Below are 15,252 nucleotides of genomic sequence, written 5' to 3' on the forward strand. Positions count from 1 at the left end.
CTGAAGGATAATTTCACTGGATAGAGTATTCTTGGCTGAAAGTTTTTGTCTTAGTATTTTTAATATATCCTTCCACTCTCTCCCAGCCTGTAAGGTTTTTGCTGAGAAATCCACTAACAGCCTGATAGGGGTTCCTTTGTAGGTTATATTCTTCTGCCTTGCTGCCCTTAATATTTTTTCTTTGTTGTTCACTTTTGCCAGTTTTACTAATATATGCCTTGGAGAAGGTCTTTTTACATTGATGTAATTGGGAGTTCTGTTAGCTTCACTTACATGTAATTCTAGCTCCTTCCTGAGGTTTGGGAAGTTCTCAGCTATTATTTCTTTGAACAAGCTCTCTGCTCCTTTCTCCCTCACTTCTCCCATTGGAATTCCTATAAATCTTTATGTTACATTTCCTAACTAAGTCAGATATTTCTCGGAGAATTTGTTTCTTTTTAGTCTTAGTTCTCTCTCCTCTTCCATCTGAAGCATTTGTGTATTTCTGTGCTCTTAGTTACTAATTCTGTCCTCCATAGTATCAGCTCTGTTTTTTAAGGGTTCCAGATTTCATTTTATTTCATTCATTGTGTTCTTCATCTCCAACATTTCTGATTGGCTTTTTTTTAATAGTTTCAATCTCTTTTTTGAGGAATTCCCTCTGGTCATTAATTTTATTCCTATGTTCATTGAACTGTCTTTCTTAGTTTTCTTGTAAGTCCTTGAATTTCTTTATGATGACTACTTTGAATTCTCTGTCATTTAGATTGTAAATTTCTGTGCCTTCAGGATTTGTTTCTGGGTACTGGTCACTTTCCTTCTGGTCTGGAGTATTAGTGTATTTCTTCATGCAATTTGATGGGGTGGACTTTTGCTGTCACGTAGTGGTAGTATTGCACATTTCACCTCCCACCACTAGGGGGGACAGGAGCTTTGTTTTCTGAGCCCACCATGACCCCTGTCAGTTCTGCCCATCCACTGCTGTGCCAATAGGGCCAATAGGGCTCTCCGCGTCTTGCCACTGCTGCTTTACACACATAGGTGCAGGTGCTCTGGCAGCTACCCCCTGACCTGGCTGTCTGGCCGAGCTGCTGTGCCTGGTGGGGTTGGGTGGGGTGACCTTCTTTCCTGCCCCTGCTCTGCACTCTCTGGCTACCTGCCTGGGCTGCTCAGCTTGGTGGGTGCACCCCTACAGTGGCTTAGCTGCCTTGGTGTGGAGTGTTCCTGCAGGTTAGGAGGCAACTCTGAGAGTGAAAGCATTCCTATGAAAGGCTGCCTTTTCCCCCTTCTCCTCTAGAGTCGCACAGCGGTCGCTGCATGAGGTCCCATGCTGTAGATCACTGCCGTTGTGGAGGGAGAGGGAGTCACTTCCCTCTGTCCACTGTGTCCCAGGGTGTCCAGCACCCCCACCTTCAGACATATGGCTGCATGGGTCTCCCACATGTCTGTTGTATGGATGTCGTCTGTCAGTTTATGAATGACCTTTTCATTGTATCTTAGGGGGGAGAGTCTAAGGGAAGAGCTCACTCCACCATGATGCTGATGTCACTTGTGGAAAGAGTTAATCCCTATCCACTTAAGATACTTGACAAATAATGATTACTTAAAACCCTTTCTTGGGTTTAGTCTTATACAGAATTTCTTTTTAGGGTATTTTTACATTAGATGAACCTTGAGGGCAATGGTACAAGTGAGGCGAAGAAAGATTCTTTTATTTGGAATCACATAATTTTGGACATTGTCTAGATCCCTTGATTCCATGCTTATTGAAGGAGATCAAAGGACCATTAGGCTGGACTGCTCTAGTGATGTAGGTTAGAGTGTTAAAATGGAGACAAAGACTGAACTAGAAGCTCATCTCTCTAGTTAGTGAATTGTGATTTTATTTTTGCCTCACTTCTTTTTCTTTTTTTATTTGTCTGTAAATCTAGGGTACTTGCCTGCTTTCCTTATAACTTTAGCATCTAGCTCCTATATATTTCTCTGTTATTTTTTTCTTACTGTATAGGATGGGAATAATGTTTATGACTCTTTAACATCTTGGCCCCAAAGTTCCTTGGCCTCAAACCTCAACTCCGTTTTGCCCCAGCCAGTTACTTAGGCCTTGCTATCATTGAAAATATTCTAAGTCTATGATTTCGGTTATTTTTGTTATGCAGATGATTTCTGTATTTTCATCTCCAGCTCTGGCTTCCTTCATAAATTTTATTAAGCATTTCTGATGGACCAGACATTTTACTTAGAATATGAACAAGTCAAGTTACTTATTACTATTCTACTTCACAACCTGTAAAGAAGATAGCCCAGGGGCCGGCCCAGTGGCACAGCAGTTAAGTTCGCATGTTCTGCTTTGGTGGCCCAGGGTTCACCAATTTGGATCCCGGGTGCAGACATGGCACCGCTTGGCAAGCCATGCTGTGGTAGGCATCCCTCATATAAAATAGAGGAAGATGGGCACAGATGTGAGCTCAGAACCAGTCTTCCTCAGCAAAAAGAGGAGGATTGGCAGATGTTAGCTCAGGGCTAATCTTCCTCAAAAAAAAAAAAGAAGAAAATAGCCCCACCTTTTTCTCTGACTTCTCTTAATAGCATCACCATTTCCCTAGCTATCTAAGTTTAAATCTTTAGATTTGTCGTTAACTTGCTTCCCCTTTGCCCAATGTAACCATTTTCTCATCACAACAGGAAGAGTCCACTAGGAAAACAGAAGTTACAGTCCTCTGTAATGTAATCACGGAAGTGACGTCCCATCATCTTTGCTCTATTCTGTTGGTTAGAAACAGGTTGCAGTTCCTTCCCGTGCTGAATTGAAGAGAATTACACAAAGGCGTGACTACCGAGAGAGAGATGCTTGGCAGCCATCGTAGAGCCTGTCCACCACACCTTGTCTCTAGGATCTAGTCCTTTTCCTCCTTATTTCTACTAGTACCCTCTTTATTTGGTCATTTATTCTTGCCTAGAGTATTGCAGTGGCCTTTAGTTTGATCTTGTGCTTCTATTCTCTGCTGTTTCTGGTCCATTTGACTCTGATTCAATTTTAGTATTTTTAAAATACAGCTGTTAAACTTGATAGTATCCCCAAACTGTCCGTGGTTCCTCATTGCCTACTAATTAAATAGAAGACACTCAGCCTTGCGTTCAAGACTTTTCTCAAAATGTCCCTAACTTTCCTTTCTAATCGATTTAACTGCTACTAATCCTCTACTTGAAATTTACATTCTAGTGAAAGAATCCTCCTTCTTGCTGATGTTTGTATAAACCCTGAGCTTTTCCTGCTTCTGTTAGACCTTTGCCCGTGTCAGTTTTTCTACCTGCAGTTTCTCTCATTCCATGTGCCCCTGCCTGTCACTGCACAGAAAAGACACTTTGTCTGTCTTTCAAAACCTATTTCAAATGTTATACTTATCATAAAGTCTTTTCCTGATTCCCTAAACACATAGAAATTTTCTTGTTTTTGAAATTATCACTTTAAAAAAAAACGCTTTTTAATAATTTTTTCCATTTATTTAAACATAGGTTTTCTTCCTCCTTGAGGCAGGGATTATATGATGTTTCTATATATGTTTGTATTATATTTATGTTTACTTGGTATATTTATAACCATATATCTTGAATATATGTGTGTGTATGTGTTGTATAGTATATTAATAACTATATATCTTGAATCATTTAGTCTGGTATTACAGGAAACAGTACACAATTATTTGTTAAAAATAGGTCATTTCACTTGTATAAAAAATTCTGTTGACTTTCCTAAAAGTGAATGAATTACCTCAGGCCTCAGAGTAGAATAACTTAGTATGTGAGAAGAAGGGGGAAGATCTGCCTTTGAAATTGTCCTACTGCTGTGGCAAGAAAATAAGGTTAAAAATATGTATTTTCTGCCTTCTCTTAAAATGTAGATCTATTAACGTATAAAAATGTAAATTACGTTAAAGGCCTATTTACCTCAGTTCCTATTACCAGTATGTCATGTCTGGCTTTCAGCAAATTGTAAGCCATGCTAAAAAATAAGAAAAAACATAGTCTGAAGAGACAAAACAAGCAACAGAACCAGACTCAGATATGGCAGAGATTTTGGAGTTATCAGACTTGAAATGAAAATAACCATGAGTAATAATGCTAAGGGCTCTAATAGAAAAAATGGACAGCATGCAAGAACAGATGGACAATGTAAGTAGGAATATTGAAGCTCTAAGAATCAAAGGGAAATGCTAGAAATCAAAAACATTGTGACAAAAATGACGAATGACTTTGGTTGGCTTACAAGTAGACTGGTGAGCAGTAGATAGCTGAAGGAAGAGTCTGTGAGCCTGAAGGTATGTCAGTGGAAACTTCCCCCACTGAAAGGCAAAGAGAAAGTAGAATAAAAAATGGGGCAAAATATCCAAGAATTGTGGGACAATGACAGAAGGTGTAACACACACGTAATGGAACTACCAGAAGAAGAAAAAGGGAGTAGAAGAAATATTTGAAGTCATAATGGTTGAGATTGTTCCACAATTAATGATAAATCCCTTCCTTTGTAATGATTTTGCTATTTAGCTGCAGCTAAAAGGAGGGAAAAGGTAAAAATGAGGAATAGTGACAAGTGCTCAAAACTGATATATAACAGCTGGTAGGTTGACATATATGTTATACCTTGGTAACTGAAACTTTGGTTAATTTTTTGTGCCGTTAACTGTAGCCTGATATCCTGCTGCCATTTAATAGAGCATGATCCAAATGTTCTTACAGTCATTATGCTCTGATGTCAGCCAACTGATGCAGAATACGTTTTTATCGCATGGTGTAGATGAACTGGAAATTGAACAGACATAAGATTTTATTTTCAGAGCCAAAAGCCACCTTTTGTTGCACATACAGCAACAGCAAATTCAAAGTTAAAATAGTAACCGTAAAGCAGAAAACACTTAAATTGTAATATAATAGGAAGAATGATATTAATTTTTATAATCACAGACAGACGTCACTTAATAAAGAAGGCTGGATTATTTAATTAATGGAATTCTGAATGTTTTCTTATGGTTTATGTTATGAAAGTAATTTGCCTTTTTCTTAATAAAAATTAGTTTAAAAAATTATAAACAGATGTATTCTTCTCCTTGAACTTCCCTTACCTCATTTGGGAATCATTGAACTTATTAAAATCTTTTTTTTTAATTTATTTATTTTGAAAAAGATTAGCCCTGAGCTAATTGCTGCCAATCCTTCTCTTTTTGCTGAGGAAGACTGGCCCTGAGCTAACATCCATGCCCGTCTTCCTCTACTTTATATGTGGGACACCTGCCACAGCATGGCGTGCCAAGTGGTGCCATGTCTGCACCTGGGATCCAAATTGGCGAACCCTGGGCTGCCGAAGTGGAACTTGCTAAACAACCACTGGACCACTGGGCCAGCCCCAAAATCTTTTATTTCTGTAGAAAATCGATAGGATGTCAGGATGAGGAAACTGACAGACAAGAAAATGACTTACTGAAGAGCCTAATAGTCTAAAGTTTAACATTAGATTTCAAGTTGCCTGACTCTTTATGTCATACTCTTTCCAACTAAGCAGCATGTTGTGCCCAGCTTTTGTACAGCATTTGTTACCCCACTGTTCTTAATTTACTCAGTTTTTAATGCCAATCTAGTTTCTATGACATTGGCTGTGAGACAGTATTAAAATGACTGCATTTTCTTTCCATTTAACAGAAAAGTAGCAGTTCTGAATCATTAAGTGACAGAGGTTCTGAATTGAAGAAAAGCTTTGATGCTGTGGTATTTGATGTTCTTAAGGTTACACCGGAAGAATATGCGGTAAGCTTCCCACCTCTCCTTTCTCCAGTTTTTGGACAAAATTTATGTATTGGTGCTGTGTTGAGTTAGAATTTGTAGCCCCAGCAGAGGGGTGGCAAAAAAAAAAAAAAGGAAGAAGCTGGTTGTGGGAATTGATGGAGAAAGTCGCACAACAATGAGGAATCAGAGGGTGAAACTGGGAAGGTCAGAAGAGTGGTGGGTAGTTTTAGAGCAGCTTCTTAAGCTGCACTTTTAGCTCGGTAAGTAGTAAATCGGTGTTTACCTTTATGGTAATTGCTTGCATCCCAACCTATACCACCTCCCCGAGCCAACTGTACTTTTTGACATATATAAGAAGTATTTTTACTTTTTTGTAAATTAAAAAATTGAAAAATGAAATTTGAAGGCATTATTGCAATATCATAAAAGATATCTAGAAAAACTTTTCTTAACTGACATAAATGTTCATTTATTTATGTTCTCTCTCTCCTTTAACTTATTAACAGGGCATATAGATTTCCTGATGTTGAACCACTCTTGCATTCCAGGAATAAACTGTGTTTGGTCATAGCATGTTATTCTTTGATATATTGTTGGATTTGTTTTACATCTGTGGCCATAAGTGAGATAGGTCCACAGCCATGTGAAGTCCTTAGATGTGAGTTGTCACTATTATAGTCTCATTACTTTTTATAGATTGGGAAGAAAACCTTTCTGTTAATATCAGATTTTATATTACCATTTAATAGTCACAACAGCACTTCTCCATGAACCAGTAGATCTGGTTTTTGTTTTTGTTGTTGAGGAAGATTAACCCTGAGCTAACATCTGCTGCCAATCCTCCTCTTTTTGCTGAGGAAGACTGGCCCTGAGCTAACATCCGTGCCCATCTTCCTCTACTTTATATGTGGGATACCTACCACAGCATGGCTTGCCAAGCGGTGCCATGTCTATACCTGGGATCCGAACTGGCAAACCCCGGACTGCCAAAGTGGAACATGCAACCTTAACTGCTGTGCCACCGGGCCGGCCCCTGATTTTTTTTAATTTTGATTTAATGTGTATATGATGTGTCTCCATTTTTTAAATTATGTTTTTACTTTCTAACTTTACCTCATTTATCTCGTAAGAAAATACTAATAGGCATGAGATAATTGGAAATAATTATATTTAATGGTACAAGGGCTAAATTTTCATTTTCTCTAAGCACATAAAATTGATACTTTTTTCTAGTAAAGATTTGAGTATTCAAGATATTTTAGAACAGAATTTTAATTTAAAATTTTAATTTAGCATATATGTCATATTGTAAATTCCAAAGAAGAAATTGTCACTTTTTACTTTTTGTTTCAGGGTCAGATAACGCTAATGGATGTTCCAGTATTTAAAGCCATTCAACCGGATGTGAGTAGTTTTAAGAACTTTCCTTTTAAATATACAAAATGATCGAGTATAGTATCCCAAATTAAGTTTTAGAAATGTCAAACTATGCTTCATATTAATTTTTAAATATTTAAAGCTTTTGATGTAACTTTTCTGTTATTCAGCCCTCAGAAACATATGTGGCAATCATAGCAAGACATCACTGAGTTGTCAGTAGGACTCTGAATCATTTTGGTTGGTTAGGCCTCATCACTTGACTGAAGGAAGGAATAGACTTAGAGAGATGGAGTGATTACCCAAGGCCTTTGAAGCTTTTTACTGGGAGGACAGGAATAAGAAATTGGGTTTCACAGCTCACTCCAGTAGTCTCTTCCCTTGCACCTTTATTTTATGACTTTGTAAGATGACTGTGTGTTGACATTTTGGAGAGAAGAGGGAGGATCAAGAAAGGCATTTTTTGTTTTTATTAAAAAGAAAGAGACTAACAATTGTTATGCATCTACACACTATATGCCATTTGTTATGCTGTGTGTGTGTGTATGTGTCAACCTAAGTATGGTAAATCTATTTTACTGATGAGAAAACGGAATCACAGTTGTCTTTGATACACAACTAAGTGTTGGAACGGGGTTTCAGATTCTAAAAGCAGATGCTTTTTCCACTCTTATCAAGTAAGAATATAATATGATTTTGTACCCCAAAACTAAGCCATTGATAATAGTGACATTTGGTACCATAAGATAGGTAATTTTTTACTTCTTTTGGGAACAAAATATAGTGTGTTTTAGTATATACAAGTCTATGGTGACCCTGAACACTATGATAGCTATGAGTCAGGGAAAACATCTGTGTCTTCCATGGTATTCACAGCGTTAGTCCTGTGATTTTCAAGTAAGTTACTTAACATCTTAGTGTCTCAAGTTTGTCACTTACAGAATGAAGTGGTGAGCCTAAATGATCTCCGAATCTCTGTAATTTCCACAATTCTGTGTTTTCCTGACTTTTCCCCCATACTGCCAAGGATTCTCTCAATAGAACCATTAGATTAGCAATAGAGGAAGAGGAACAATCTGTTTAATAAGGCACAAATAGAAAATGGCTTTTGTATTTAAATAACAAAAACTGAAATATTCATTTCCTTATATCCCTGAACAAAACAAACTAAATTCTTTACAGAAATTACATTTTTTGCCCTGAAATCTCCTTAGACATAATTTTTCCTTTTGAATAAACTGCAGTGACTATCTTGCTGTTTCATGTGAGATTAGTGCTGTCTTATAGAAATGTAATGTGAGCAGCTTATAGAGCTTTACATTTTCTAGTAGGCACATTACAAAGTAAAAAGAAACAGGTGAAATTACTTTTAATAATTTTATTTAACCTACTTCATCCAAAATATTATCGCTTTAAGTTGTAATCAGTATAAAAATTATTCAGGTATTTTACGTTATTATTTACGTGCTAAGACTTTGAAATTCAGGTTATGTCATACAATTACAGCACATCTTTATTTAGAGTAGCCACGTTTCAAGTGCTCAATAGCCATTTGTGGTGAGGGGCTTGGATGTTGAAGATGTAGATAATGACTGCTTGAAGACGTAGACATCAAGTTGATGGGAATTTTTTTATTTCCCCGGGACATCTAATACTACTTTGTGAAATTTAGAAGTAAATCTTAAAATTCTCTTGACCCCACTCCCTGATCTAATTTAACACCAAATCTTGTTTTTTTTTTTGGTGAGGAAAATTGGCTCTGAGCTAACATCTATTACCACTCTTCCTCTTTTTGTTTGAGGAGGATTGGCCCTGAGCTAACGTCTATGCCAGTCTTCCTCTATTTTATGTGTAGGAGGCTGCCACAGCATGACTTGAAGAGCAGTGTAGCTCTGTGCCTGGGATCTGAACCCACAAACCCTGGGCCGCCAAAGTGGATCATGTGAATTTAACCATTACACCACCAGGCCAGCCCCTCATTGATTTTTCTTTTTCTTTTTTTTTTTTTTTAAAGATTTTATTTTTTCCTTTTTCTCCCCAAAGCCCCCCGGTACATAGTTGTGTATTCTTCGTTGTGGGTTCTTCTAGTTGTGGTATGTGGGACGCTGCCTCAGCGTGGTCTGATGAGCAGTGCCGTGTCTGCGCCCAGGATTCGAACCAACGAAACACTGGGCCGCCTGCAGCAGAGCGCGCGAACTTAACCACTCAGCCACGGGGCCAGCCCCTTGATTTTTCTTTTTTTTAACCTCCTAAGTATTGTGTCTATCCATTCTCCCTCTATTCCCAACACCCCAATCCAGGATACCATCTTATCTGAGCTGAATTACTACAGTCCCCCTTACCTGATCTACCTGCCTTCCCTGACCCTTCTAAACTCTTCTCTACCTAATAGCCCAGGCAATCTGTTCAACATGTAAATCTGCTCACATGATCCCTCTGCTTAAAATACTTGAGTGGCTTCCTGTTGCTCTGAAGATACAGACAAACTATCCTAAGTGGTCTACAGATCTCTTCATAGTTTTGCCTCTTCCTACCTACTCTAACCGCATCTTACGTTCTTCCCACCTCTTTCTGAGCCAGCTATCCTGGCCTTGTAATCTCTCTCACTGAGCTTGTGTAACTAGTTAACTCCTCCTCATCTTTCCGTTCTTAGATCAAGTTGGACTTTCTCTGGTAAACTTTTCTTGCCTTCCTGCAGCTCTTCTAGCACTGTCTGCTTCTTCACTGGACTTGTCAGTTGCAGTTTTACGTTTATGTGTTGTGATTCAACAAGTATTTAACTGGTGTCTGTTATGTGCCAGGCACTGTTTTTTTGCTGGAGATACAACAGTAAACCAACAGACTAAGTTCCTACCCTTGTGGATCTTACATTTGAGTGAGGTGAGCTAGACAAACGTGTCATGAAAAACATAAAGCAGCTAGAAGAGGATACAGAGTGTGGGCAGTGGGAGTTCTGAGTTTAGATAGGATGGTTAGAAGGGCTTCCCTGAGAAGGTAACATCCCAGCAAAGACTGATGGAGGTCAGAGAGGTAGCCATATGGGTATTTGGAGAAAGAGTGTTCCAGGCAGAGAACCACCAGGGCAAAGGCCAGTGAGCTACAATGAGTGAGCAAGGAAGTATGGTAGAAGGTAAGAGTGTAGAGTGAGGTCTGGGTGGTACAGGGCCTTGTAGACCATTACTCTGAATAAGATAGGAAGCTGTTGGAGGGTTTTGAGCAGAGGACCGACAGTTTCTGACTTAGGTTTTAAGTAGCTTTTCTGACTACTGACTAGGGTAAGGGGGGAAATGAGTGTGGGGGCAAGGGTGGAGTGGTACCAAGGACTGAATCAGGGAGACCAAGTGAGAGACAAGGTGGCTTAGATCAGAGTGGGAGTGGAAGAGAGGTGGTGAGAAGGTGTCAAACATTATGTGCAAGAGGAGTCAAAGACACTGCCAAGGTTGGCCTGACACCAAAAGTGTGTGGTTGGTAGTCTAGATGGAAAATTATTATTATATTGTTTTCACCATTCCTGGGGCTGCCTTTGTATAGAATATTGTGTGCAATGTAGCCTTGTGGAAAAAGGCCAGAGGAGCAGATTTTGAGGAAGGAGGGAGAGTTTGACTTTGGACATGTTTAGTTTTACATTCCTGTCAGACAGCCAAGGAGAAGATTGAGTTAGGTAATATATACTAGCATATATTTTCAGTCCAGGTTGGAAATAAAAGTTTAGGAGATGTCAGTGTAGAGATATTAAAAGTGTGGGTGAGATCACCAAGAGAGTGAAAATAGAGAGAAGAAGGGTCCTATTTAGTGTTTAGGGGGAACTAGCAAAAGGTGCTAATAAGCAGCGGCCAGTGATTTAGGAGGAAAATGAGGTGATTAGTCTGGAATTTGATGAGCTAAGTGAAGAAGGTGTTCTTAAGAAGGAAGGAGTGATCAAGACTTGTCAGTCTTGTGCTTATCTGATTTTTGCTTGCTGCTTCCACTGGATTTTAAGCTATGAGAGGGCAGAAACTGACAATTTTGCCTTACTTTTCTATCTGTCTGGCATGTAGTGGGAGCTCAATATTTAGAATGATAAAATGAACATAGTGTTTAGTAAATATTTGTTCAATGAGAGACTGTTCTCAAAAATGGAAGCAGTAGCTCTATTGGAAGAAACGATGTAGCCCCAAATATCAGTCTCATATAGTTATCAAGATTACGTTAAATCTGGCAGCGTAAACAGGACTGTGTCATCGGACAGAAAAATGTTTCTTAATTTATTGTGAAATGTCTAAGACATACAACAAGCCATAAAGAATACGGTGAGCCCCATGTTCCTGCCTCCCCAGACTGTCGAGGCTGCTCTGCGTTCTCCCACGTTCACCTCTCTTCTCTCCACTCGCCACAGTAGCCGCTGTCTAGTGTTGATCTAGGCCATTCCTGTGCGCTGTGTTATATTTTTTCTATAAGTATCCGGTAGCAGTATATGCCATTTCAGGTTTTTAATTCTTTCTGTAAATCAAATCCTGTTGTTTTTGTCGTCTTTAGCTTGCTTTTTAAAAGCTCAGCATGGTTGGCTAGCATCTAGCGCGTTACTTACTGAGTTGTGGAGCATGAAGACCTTTAAACCTGTTAAACACTGCCAGATTGTTTTCCAAAATGTACAGATATTGTTTGCTTATTATAGCAAAACCCTTGCTATTGATAAATTTAACAAAAGATTGTTTAAGCCATGATGTCAGCCAATCTAATGTATTAGTCTTATTTATAAACATAAAATGGTGTCTACCTCATTATGTAGTCAGAGTATTAACTTCATTAAAGAATGAAGGAATTCTTTTTGTTAAATCAAAATTTAACTTCAGATATCATGAAAAGATAGTGATTATCACTGAATCTAGTGAATTTATCTTCATGTTTCTTTCTGTTCCGTTATACCAGTGTTCGTCTCTATATATAACTTCATATAAAACTTCCAAAAAGCTATATATATACTTTGCGAAACTGTTTAAAAGATCTTTAGTTGTTACACCAAAACCATTGAAATCAAAGCTCACTATTATGTTTCTATATCCGTATGTAACTTTATTTTAGTTGAAAATTTATTCACATTCTCTGAAATAAAAAGTGTACTAAATTTGAACTGGGAAGAGTCTGGACTCTGAATCCAGCTACGTGGTGTAGTGGTTTTAGTTGCAGGCTGGTGATTGACTCACACGAGTCCCGCTCAGTTTTCTGTTAACAGAGGCAATTTCTGAGTTACCTGGAGCCTAAAATATGTATCTCCCGTGAATTCGCTTCCCGAAGTAGGACCCTATAATTCCTACCAGTTTGTGGAATTCTGTATTTCTGAGTCTGTCATGTCAAGCAGAATTTAGCTAAGTTTGTTCTGCCTAAACTTGTTCTTGACTTGTGGGAAGAAAGGGACAGTTGTAAGAAGTGCAATTGTTTTCTCAGAATAAAACTGCTTATCTACACTGTCTGTTACACAGTATACCTCAAAATTGCTCAGGTAAAGAAAGGAAAATTCCAAGCCTTTTATTTCACTGTAGAAACTATCTGCCTTTTCTTTGAGGTTTCAAAAATTATTTTTTATTATATAGGCACTGTCCTTAGTTATCAGTAGACTACTGGCCAAATAAAATCATGCCTTTAAGAGCAGATCTGAGTCAAACATAGTGCTAAGCCTGGTTTTCCTCCAACTCTGTATCACACTTGAAATTACCTCAGATTGAAAGAAAATAAAAGAACAGATTTTGGTACTTCATTTCTTAGTTTTTTATTTTATTGTAGAGAAGATTGTAAAAACATATTTACCAATGAAAAGAATTTAATGTTAAGGGAAGTTCACCAGTAATTAAGAAAAGTACTTAGTAGGAGTATAATTACATAGAAAAATTGTTTGCTCCAGTTGCATTTTTTAAGGTTTCCTGCCTGAGTGATTTATACCATTATCCATTTTAATACTAGTCAGAAACCGAGGAGTCGTTCTTTTCCCTTCCCTCTATTCTCTTTCCCCTGGTCTCCAGTATCTCCAATAGATCTTACCTCCGAAATAACTTTTCTCCCCTCCCTCTTCCCTGTCAACTCGGAAGGACGTTTATTCAAAGACTCCAGTGTTTGTACAAGGCTGCAGCTCACTGGCTCTGGAAACAGGAGCGTTCCAGAGTGTCTGTCTGTCGTTGTGGGGCCTGAGAACGGGTCTCAGCTCATTTGTCCATCTATACACCGACTCTCTCCATCTGAACACTTTGCCCTGATGCTCCCCAGCTGGCGCTATAGAAGTCCTGAGAAGCCTCACTTGCCCACTGGCCCAGGCAGCAGGGCCGAATTTGGAAGCTTCTGTGGATGCTGATCCCTCGCACATGAAACCAGGCTTTTCACTGTTCTCCCCCACTCGCATTAAATAGCCATCTCTTAGTGATGAAGAGAAACACAAGAATATGGTTGCTGAAACTGTAATGATAGTGATGACAAAGAAGGAAAAAGGCCAGTACATCCGTCATCTACACTCAACCACTGATAAGATGGCCTTGCAACTCTTACTTCCACGGAGTGCTCACTCACTCTCTTTTTTCTTTAGGTTTTGGGGGCAAATTACCATGTATTTTGCTGCCTCTTAATTTTTTCCTTTGTAATCAGTGTCCAACATTCACAGCTCTCTGGTAGGTGTTCAAAAAATTCTTAATTACTTAACTTAGCTTATTTAAAAACTTATTTTAAAGCGCTTAGAAGTCTAGAAGATGTTTTTTAGTGGCAAAACATAAAAGCAAAGAACAAAAAGCCTTACATTTTTCTTTCAACTTTGTCGTTTATGGATTCTGCCACTAATACAATCTGTTTCATGTCTTTGGCCGTTTTAAATTATTAAACCCATATAATAAGGGATTTTGGACTACTTGATCTTTAAAATACCTTGTAGGTCTTTGAGAAATTCCTGAAAGTAGGATAATTTTTAGTGGCGACTTCAGAGTCAGAGCTGCAGTTAAGTGTAGTTCTCAGTCAGTGATAAATATGATTTTGATCAAAACTGCAGAAGTCTTAAGGAGGTAATAAGGTTGGGGAGCAGTCATGAGTCAGGCTCTTAAAGATTGGAGGTCTTTTGTCTTCTCACTAGAACGTAAATTCCACAGCGGCAGAAACTTTTGTCTTCTCTTTTCACCGTTGTATCTCTAGTGCCTAGAATAATACCTGTTGGATATTTAAGTTTGATAAGTGACCATTGCCTAGCTTTATACTTTAGAGCCTACAAGCATATCATCCCCCGCTGTTTATCGTGTTTGGAGACATTTCTGTAAAATCCGCTACTCAGTCCAGGAATGTGGCTTTTATAAAATAATGTTCTTTCTGTGGAAACAGGAATGATTTCTTTTCCCCCACCCACAATTCAGAACATTTTCAGATTTCTTCCCTCATATGAATTCTTTAATGCTTTTAGTAAGCGCACACGTTTAGGTTAACGGTTCTTTACATTCATTAATTTCTAGTATGAATTTTCTGGTGTTTAGTCAGGCTCAGCTCTTGTTAAAGTTTTCTCACATTTCTTATATAGATAGATTTCCCCAGTGTGGTTTCTCTTTTAATCAGGAAGGGTTGTTTTCTTTTAGAAAGCTCTTCCATGTTTATATGGCTTCCCTCCATTGTAAGTTCTTTCATGTTGAGGAAGAAGTGACTATTCTAAAGGTTTTTCCAGGTTTATTACATTCATAGGTTTTTTGTTGTTGTTTTTGTCTATTACGAATTCTCTGATGCTCTATAAAGCTTCTGTTTCTTCTGAAAGCTTTACCACATTCATTACCTCAATGAGATTTCTCTTCAGGATAAGTATTATGTTATTCAACACAAGATGAGTTATGGCAGAAAGCTTGCTTCCAGTCAGGTTTCTCCCCAGTAGCAATTCTCTGGTGCTTTCAGTAAGTCTTAATTTTTTAAGGGGTGAATTGTGCGTGAAATCCGTACTATAGTCATTACATTGGATGATGTTTGCCTCTTGTGAGGTTCTCATGTGTTCATAAAGTGACAGGCTCTGACTGAAAGTCCTCTGACACGTGACATTCAAGAGGAAAGTTCTGCCTTTATTATTTGTCCTAGTAGGTCCATACAATAAGTCATTTAGATTGTATTCATAAACAGACATTAAATACAAAGGAT

General features: G+C 38.3%; 1 protein-coding gene across 24 annotated transcripts in view; it reads left to right on the forward strand.

Moving 5' to 3' along the window:
• Window positions 1-15,252, forward strand: part of RALGPS2 (Ral GEF with PH domain and SH3 binding motif 2) — a 156,177-nt gene that overhangs the window by 38,521 nt on the left and 102,404 nt on the right. For all 24 annotated transcript variants that reach the window (XM_070591645.1, XM_070591658.1, XM_070591646.1 and 21 more), the window contains 2 exons: window positions 5,674-5,778; window positions 7,111-7,161. In XM_070591645.1, coding sequence (XP_070447746.1) covers window positions 5,674-5,778; window positions 7,111-7,161 — 156 coding nt within the window. The remainder of the gene's footprint in view (window positions 1-5,673; window positions 5,779-7,110; window positions 7,162-15,252) is intronic.

The sequence above is a fragment of the Equus przewalskii genome, chromosome 23 (assembly GCF_037783145.1).
Source record: "Equus przewalskii isolate Varuska chromosome 23, EquPr2, whole genome shotgun sequence".
NCBI classification, from domain to species: domain Eukaryota; kingdom Metazoa; phylum Chordata; class Mammalia; order Perissodactyla; family Equidae; genus Equus; species Equus przewalskii.